Source organism: Coptis chinensis, chromosome 7 (genome assembly GCF_015680905.1).
Source record: "Coptis chinensis isolate HL-2020 chromosome 7, ASM1568090v1, whole genome shotgun sequence".
Lineage (NCBI taxonomy): Eukaryota > Viridiplantae > Streptophyta > Magnoliopsida > Ranunculales > Ranunculaceae > Coptis > Coptis chinensis.
The window spans coordinates 2,420,486-2,429,406 of NC_141462.1; the positions used below are offsets into that span (position 1 = coordinate 2,420,486).

The 8,921-nt window shown below is 36.2% G+C and overlaps 1 protein-coding gene across 1 annotated transcript; it reads right to left on the minus strand.

Annotated features, from left to right (window-relative positions):
- Window positions 1-361: 361 nt before the first annotated feature.
- Window positions 362-7,529, minus strand: LOC147485183 (uncharacterized). The gene is made up of 12 exons (XM_086569801.1): window positions 6,951-7,529; window positions 5,646-5,848; window positions 5,353-5,550; window positions 5,125-5,196; window positions 4,824-4,919; window positions 4,120-4,199; window positions 3,816-3,891; window positions 3,149-3,359; window positions 2,242-2,432; window positions 1,865-1,970; window positions 1,421-1,510; window positions 362-1,301 (listed from the first exon to the last, which is right to left on the minus strand). The coding sequence occupies exons 1-12, from the start codon at window positions 7,480-7,482 to the stop codon at window positions 565-567; spliced, it is 2,592 nt and encodes an 863-aa protein (XP_086425927.1). The 5' UTR covers window positions 7,483-7,529; the 3' UTR covers window positions 362-564.
- Between the last annotated feature and the right edge of the window lie 1,392 nt (window positions 7,530-8,921).

Below are 8,921 nucleotides of genomic sequence, written 5' to 3' on the forward strand. Positions count from 1 at the left end.
GAGATCGGAATGGAGACGGTGGAGAAAAAAAAGTCATATAGAATGGGTGAAGAAGAAGGCTTTCTTCTACAAGTTCTCGGGTTTTTTTTTTTTTTTCGTGATTAAGTTGAATGAATATCGTTATCTTACCAAACAACTGAACACCTTATAAGGGGTCTTATACATTATACAGACTACCCAAACCATGCTGCCAAACAGGCCCATATACATAAACCATGAAAAAATTGAGAACATTGAGTCATTGGGCACAGTTTAATAATGCTCGAGGGGGCCCTTGTAGCCAAAGAGAGAAAATGGCCCATTATTTCTTGCATTCGTTCCATCCAATTATGAGTTTGGATGGACTGTAGACAATAGAGACTGCAGCATAACATCTGTAATGTGGAAAATGGACAGTACAAGGATGCTTGAACCATGACGAAGGTAATACCGTAACTACAGAAGCCTTTATGTCTGAATCATATATGGTAAGCCAGTTTTGCGTGCTTCCATGTGGTAAACCCTGTACAAGAAAAGGAGAGAGCAACTAGGTTTATTAATTCAATACATTGCTTCCATTAGGTTTCAGGCTCCACTGTTGAAGTACACAGTATATGATTCATCTCTCATGCTTAGCAAAGGCATCAACAAGAACTTCCTCTTTGCCCCATTTGCGACAAAACTGATAGGATGGTATTCACTAAGGCCTTTGCTCAACTTAAAGCTAGTTGCCTGGGGAAATGCAGCATCCTTCAACCCTGACCGACAGCTCAGCCTGATTTTTGTACCAGCTTTGTAGTTCACTCCAGTATACAGGAAGCAACCCTTCTGGCTCACTGACTCCAAAGACACTGTACCCTTCTTATCCAATCCCGTAACCACTCTGAACATTGAAGAACCTTCTGTATCTCCAACAGCAAGGTTTTGATTCTTTCCCTCCTGCACCACCAGCAACCCAGGAAGGTCGAATGGCTCCATCATCACTGTTTTCCCAATAAAACTGTTTTCTGAAAATGAATGAGCGGAGTTTAAATCTTCAGACACGAATCGAAAGGTGGCCTGAAGAGCAGCATCTGTGCCGGATTCCGGCATCTTCTCCATTGTGATTGCATTGTTAGAATTCATCAAGACGAAGGTCTCATTGCTAGATTGTTGTTGAAGGGAGATCAACTGGGAATTATAAGAGGGTGGAATTGCAGTTATCCAATCTAACTGAGAAGGCTTTGTCTCAGTTTTGAGATTCCAATCACCACTGCTCAGTCCAGCAAGAAGGTAGGGACCATAAAGGATTGCCTGAATGGAAGCGGATTCGGGTCGGTCATCTACAGTTGCAATGAAGAAGACTGTCAGAACTCGAGAAGAAATATCCTAACATTTATATGCTGGCTTGGTACATATTATACTGTTCTAATCATAAGCAAATCATCATTGAATGCATTACCTGATATGGCTTCGGTCCTTAGGCTTATCGGGAATTCTAGGCTCAATTTATCACCGGAACTCCATTTTCTACTTACTGACAGGAAATTACCTGTTCGCAAGAGCATAAAAAATTTAAGATTTTTTTCTGCTTAACTAAGAAGAAATAGCTACGACACAAACATGGTATCCAAGCATTGTTAGCTAATACATATAATATAGGTCATTTTCGCATGAAATTTGACTGTGGACTCTTGTAAAATATATCAAATTTAGAAATGAGATTTGTGGTTCGGTTTAGATCAGACAGCTCATAGGGATAGAAGAGTCGAGATGAGATTGTGTTTGTTCTCCATGACGGTACACGAGATTATTACAGAAAAATGTTCTCTCATCTCCATATGATCCTCTTCATTATCATATCACAATCAACGTCAAGATAAGAAAACAAGTAGCAAGCTCACACCTTGAGTTGGTAGAGACAAATCTGCGTCATTTAAAAATGCATTTGCACCACTTGAGTCTGTCCAAGATGGTATCCGCACATTCAGAGTGGATGATTTGCCTGTCCCCTGTATGGAATATAACCAAGCATCATAACCAATATACAAAGACCTATTAATACCGAAATAAACAGGATGACTCATAAATCCACCACAGGTTAGGGGGTGGTGAAGAATAAATAAAAATACGCACACAAACAATTATCAGATAATCTGTTCATTGGTGGTGACACACAGACCACAATAATAGTATGTCTGGATTTCCCAAATAACAGAGCAAGAGCAAGCTGAAAGCCACTTTAGACTCATATAAGCTCGGATATATGCAGCAATAACTTACCTCTTTTGTAGAGAAACTCAATGTGACTGTAAGAGCGTGATTCCATGACGTAACAGTTTCCACCGTTTGATTTATCAATATGCCTCCAGATTTCCAGTCAAGCGTACTTGATATGAACTGTATGACGTAAAGTTGATTCCCCTCACCTTCAAAGTATATAGAATCTCCCAACTTTGAGAACGATTCAATTCCTGGAGAAGTGAGATAAATGGGTAAATTATCATATAGGTACACTGAAATGACCTCATGACGCCACATAAACTAACCTAGTCATCATGGGGATAGAGGTATCAAAATCTCAATAGGATTAAGAGTTCTATTTTATAAGCACATGTACATAATGGAATAATAATCTGCAGCACACACTCAAAACTTCCTATAATCCAGTAAAGAGAATCCACTCTTTTCAGACCTGTAAACGCCAGAAGGGGTCACCCATTCCTTCAACCATTATTAGGTTAGGTTATGCATAAAATTATGTGAAGTATAGCAGCAAAAATATAGACTGCGTATGAGAGTTGGCACCTAATTATAGACTACGTACTAATTATTTGATAAAACTAAAGAAGTTATATATGATGCTATCTATAGTCAAGTTCGTGTTGCCAAGTGGGCTCTTTGAGTGTATGAGAGGCAAGTTGTGGTTGTAAACTTGTAATCATGTATCCTCATGTTAAAGAAACTTCACTGTGGTTTTCTTCCTCTGGTCTTGAATGATTTATCTGTAAAACAATATTAGTTGGTCTCGTCTCGAGAATATATAACACGTCATTTTTTTACCTCATTATTATTATTTATTCTGGTGAGTAGATTTGTATCTGTTACAATTCTTGTAGCATTGTTCCAGTTATTTGATCCACACATCCTTTTCAGTCCGTAATTTTAAAATAAAGGTTTCAACACAAACCTGTCCCATAACAACACCAAAAAGAATAAAACTTTGTTCCCCATTTATGGAAGCTTCTAGACTTGGAAACTCCGCGACCCAGAGGAAGCATGTAGATCATCAAGCCAGGTTCCCTTCCTCTCTGAATACCTAGTACACCATTAATTAGGGAGCGCTCATAATAATCTGCATATGCAATTTCTTTGGTCCATCTGAATAAGTGACGCGAAACCTGGAGAAGTATATATAGTTTAGATGAGATGGTATGAAAATAATTTTATGAAAAAAAAAAAAAAACAGTCCTCTGCCTGTTAAAATATGAACCTTCCAAAGTCGATCAGAATTCAAGACCAATAACTGAAACAACAGAGTTTCTATATATGCTCAGGCTTTCTGACGAAAAACAGCAATTTAGTGCACATTGCGTATCTCCTAGAACAAAAACTTATATTTATGACACACCATGTTGATGTGTTAACCGCACATTTCCACAATTTTTCTAATCATTCATAAAATTACTCTCTTTCCACATGAACTTAACTACTTATTTTTTATCTTTTCTTCTTTTTCGGGAAGGATGACGTACAAACCAAGGACATGTAAAACCCATGACATTATGTTACCTCTTTAAAAGAAAAGATAACACATAATATGCAGTGAACGATGTTAGGATATCAAATGAGCAAACCTTCAACATGTTGTGAGTAGAGCAGGACTCTTCATTTTCTGTCTGTAGAGTGGTTGCTAACCGTTTTGGTTCAGACCTGCAGATAATTTGCGGGCAAGACGATGAATAAACAACAAACTCTAATGGACATTATGGAAAATTATTTATCAATAACAATATAAAACAAAAAGCTCAAAGGTGCAGCATACAAAGCTTTTATTCATACTCGAACAAGCCCCACTTAGCTAATACAGATGTTAGAAACTACTTGCCAATCTAACTGGAAAAATATTAGTTGACCAGATGAGCTATCTAGACACAATACCAGAATTCATTCACTGATGTTCCTCCTGTTGCATAGCTGTGAGAAGAATTGACAACATCCATAAAGTATGTTCCTATTGCCTGCCAAAGACAAAAGTTATATTAAGCTTTGTAAAAATGATGCTTTCTAGTTCAATCCCCATGTAGCATGAACTACTTTAGTGTTTACTCCAATAACGAGGAGAAGATGTTTATCTTATTTATCCCGAGAAGAATCTTATGCAAGACATACAATTACAAGCATTCACAGATTACTGCAAGTTACAAGCCCTGAAAAGTTGGTGGATATATCCTTTTGACTATTCCTTACCCTTCTCTTAAATTCAATAAATATGGCAATCGTTTAGAGAGATAATGAGCTAGCTACACAGAGAAAGCAAATTTAAACAAAAAAGGTCAAATGCTAATGGTTGTAGAATATGTGTATCCATATACAATACTACTTATCAACACTCGAGCAAGGGTTCTTTTAAACACCATTTGATCTACATAGATTTTTTATTCCAGTTAATCCAAGTTATAAACTGTAAAGCACATGCAGGTCCACTGCTATATACAAAAAACCATAAAGTAGAAGAAATAACTTTATGCTTGAGAAAAAAAAAATTGAAAATTGGGAAAGAGGAAGAGTAAAAATAATAGAAGTACATACAGAACATCTTAAGGTGAAAAATTTACTTTACATGTTCTTGTGAAGTCAATTACCTTATAAAGGGGATCGCCTGTAACTTCATATCGCATCTGAGATCCAATAACAATTGGAATATGTGCATTTGCGTGAAAACCAGAAAGACTATCGGCCTGAGATCAACAAAGAGAAACTTTGGAATGTAACATTCAAGAATCAAAATCATTATCAACAAATCATTAAACATGAACACCTTGGGAGAGGCTCTATTTTTTCCTTCAAAGTATTATAAAATGAAAAATGACAACAGAAAATATGAACATTACTGTTAAATAATGATCCAGTGCTTCTCGCGGTTTCATGTACCAGAGTGATTACCTGTACAGCAAGCATACCAAGAAAGCACGGCTTGTCAAACAGATGCGCCAGTACTAAATGCTTATGATCTCCCTGCATATATATTAAAAAACAATGACTTCAAATTTGAAATGCAAGACCAAATGTTGGCAAATAAGCTAAAAAAAAAATTAATTCTATCAATATAGCCCAGTAAATTGATAGCAACATAAAGATTAGTATGTAGATCATGGTATATAAGAGATTTACCGTAATACTGTACAACCTATAAAGGACATCATTCATGCCACCAGTTTCTTCATTGATTGACTTCCAGTGCTGCTCAATAGAGTATTTTGATATAACATTCTGTACACGCTTGCCGAAGTAGTCAGCCATCCAGACCACCATTTTTAAAGCTTGGGAGTTACCAGCAAATAGATACTGATCCACAAGGCCTGCCATGATCTGTCAAGGTACACCAGGCTAAGGCTTTTGAGGTAGAAGTACGAAACAAATGACAATGAAAATACACAATACAACACATGGAGTAATGTTTCTACCTTGTGAATGGTGTAGTATGGTGCCCAAACAGGTTGGATGGCTTCAAAACGGTCAAAGAGCTCACTTGGGAAAGCAGATAAGTAACCACTGCCTATATATTGCTGACACTCATCGAGTGCAGATATCAGCGCGTTCATCTTCGCTTGGAGAGTACCATTGTGAGTACTGGCCCACATTAGAGCAGTTGCACTCAAATAATGCCCTACAAAATATCAAAGATAGTTACCACATATAATGTGCATACAAACTACAAAATCCTGGAAACACAGGAAAAAAACCATACCCGAAATATGTGCTTTAAGGTTACAAATCTATTTAGTTTAAAAGAAATACAAAGTGATGAATTTATGACTGGTTACAGCTTCAAATCAGGGAAAGTAACAAAAAAAAGCCAGATGATGCAACAAGAATCTGTTTATAACTTCCCAGTCCCCTGTTTCGGTTAGGAATGCCTGGAAGTAAACAGAAATATTGATAGAACAGGTGATGCATGGCTAATGAAGATCAAAGTTGGTCGTCTCAAAACACACTGGAGGTTCAACTCAAAGTAAAATTTAAGTCATCATCAAAATCAAATCAAAGATGATTAGTGGCTATAAGTGGATTGATTAATTTTTGATAACGGGTGTCCGAGCCAGTGGCCTCGACTAAGGGGAATCGAACTAGGGACCATAATCCCGGGGGGTTGGAAAACCGGATACTGCCTCGCCAGTGGCCTTGAGGAGAATTGCCCTGGCTGGTCTTCCAAGGTTGATTGTTAATTGAAGACATGGGCTTACAAGATTTTAGTTAAGCAGATGAAACAAGTTTTTGCTGAAAACAAAACATCACCTGCTGAGTGAACTTTAACTTAGCAAGCTTTCAATTAACACACATGACAAATATAAATTATGGATGGCATCCTCCTTCTGTCCAGTTCTTACTGACAAAACCACATGGAGGAAACAGGGGACTCCAAATCCAATCACATAACAACGAAAAATATTAACAGTAATAATAATCGATATCAATATTATTGCGATTATATTTGTACAATGTTAATTACTATCAGTGATATTATTCTTATCTCAATAATACAGTATGTTGATATGTCTTGGATAAGGTTCTTCTTATCCGTACAATCAACTATACTGAAATCTCTGTATTAGTCCAAGTTTCGGCTAACTTATCAAAACACATATAACAACCCCAGCTCTTGTATTTCACATAAGCAAATGAACCATAAATAATACTACCTACTTCAAAAAAGAAAAACTCAGTGCTCAACAATAAAAAAAGAGGCCATATATAAACATAAAACTCACCAACAAAATGACCGCGAAGCTCACCAGCCGGAGATTCCCAACCACCATAAGGCTGACCAAGCGTCTCCAACCTTGCATTTTTCCTAAAACTCCAAACCAAACTATCGACATCCAATAAAAGTAAATACTCCAAATTAGTCTGCTGCCCAATCCCATACATTGAATTAGGATCCAGTCTAACATCATGTAACGAAACTTCATTAAGAAAATTCCCTTTAAATTTTTCATTCCCAGTATTACCATTACTATACTTAATTAACTTATACAATTTATTCCAATCAAGCTCTTCCTCCTTTTTTAATATTCTCCTAGGAAATAAATCCGACCACGCCTCGTCATCCGTATGTGTTAAATGTGGGTACTGCGCAAACATTGCTTCTCTCCATGAATCATTATACGATGACAACAATTCAGAACGGAGTGTTTTTGAAGATAACACAGTTGGTATGTTAGTGCATTCTTTCCCAAGTGCATGTAAATAAAATCCATTAAGGAATAGAGAAATAAGCGTCAAGTATATGAAACTATTCATTTTTTATCGAAAGATATTTGAAAATGGAATGAATGAATGAATGAAGAAGAACAGAAGAATAAATAAATGATAGGTGTATTTATAGAGAAAGAATCTTCCAAGAGTATCTCGTGAAAGGTAAGACAAAAAAAAAAGTTAAAAGATGAGTAATATTTTGTTGTTACTTTTCACGGATTAGATGTCGTTATCAAAGTTTATAGGGTAAAGTTTATATAGAAGTAAGATATATGAGGAACACCATGGTACTGTATGAAACTAGTAGAAGCCATAACTAAGATAGTTACTATTCTTGCTGATGTCCAACTTTGTCATGTATTTAGTTAGTTTGTCAAACTCAACTGATGAATCAGTATGTCTGTAATTGTCCACCTCTTGATTCTGTCAGAGATTACTACTGCAGATGTAAGAGGAACGGTTTATGCTAGAATCTAATGCAGGTCCAAAGGTATATATTTATATGAGAAAAAGGAGGGAATAGGAATAGAGAAACTAGTGGGGTGGAAATTGAAGACATGGTTAAAAAACAAACACTGAGTTGATAAGTGTTGAAAGAGATGGAGAAGTAGTTGAAGTCTTTTGAAGAGAGGACGATGTCAGAACTCAGAAGCGAATCCCTTCTGTTATATTCTCTTATGTCACATTTTTCTTTTACACATGTCAATTATGTCTCCTGTTTTTTTTTTTTTCTTCCGTTTTTAAGTTCATTCAGAAAAATGTTACTACTGCGTCCAAACTCAGCTCATTGACGACTTTGCTCATGATGTTTATGATTGAAGCGAACTGGCTCGAGTACGTAGTGCAAATTTGAACCTCAATATTTTCATTGTGATCCAATTAATTTAGTTTGCATTGCATCCTATTATTTAAGGGTGGATTGAGCTAAATGAGATTTACCACTGGCATTAATTCGAGTTTTAAATTGACGAGTATATGCAAATTTGAACCTCAGCCCCGGTTATTTTTACACTATAAATATCATTTGAACTGATAAATTAATTTAGTTTGCATATTGCGTTTCTTTTAAATGAGCCAAGCCCAAGCCGAAGCTATTCAAATTCTTACTATTATTCACAATGAATACAGTTATGGCATGAGCTTATAAACGCATATTCCATCAACATCCAAACGACATTTTTGAATAGGAATTAGAGACATATTTGTTATGACTTCCATTACGAAAATCCATCCGGTTGAAATAACTATTAACTACAAATTCAAAATTTACAAATTAAAGTAATGAGATTATTGAATGATCATAACTGTTTTGATCTCCCGTTTTTAGTTCCTATCCATAGAGTCTTTATCAATCCATAATCAATCAATAAGGGCCTAGTTCTTTTATTTAATTTCATTTATTAGTTTTCTGGCAAGACTGGAGTTTAGAGGATATTTGTTATGAGTTATTGCCAATGACTAGGCCAGTCATCAGTGCATGTGTG

Bases quoted from the DNA above. Each gene is read 5' to 3' on its own strand.
- LOC147485183 (XM_086569801.1), bottom strand. From the start codon at position 7,482: ATGAATAGTTTCATATACTTGACGCTTATTTCTCTATTCCTTAATGGA. The intron at 3,892-4,119 runs GTATTGTGTCTA...AATTATCTGCAG, and splicing joins ACATCAGTGAATGAATTCTG to GTCTGAACCAAAACGGTTAG. The intron at 1,302-1,420 runs GTAATGCATTCA...TTGCAACTGTAG, and splicing joins AAGGACCGAAGCCATATCAG to ATGACCGACCCGAATCCGCT.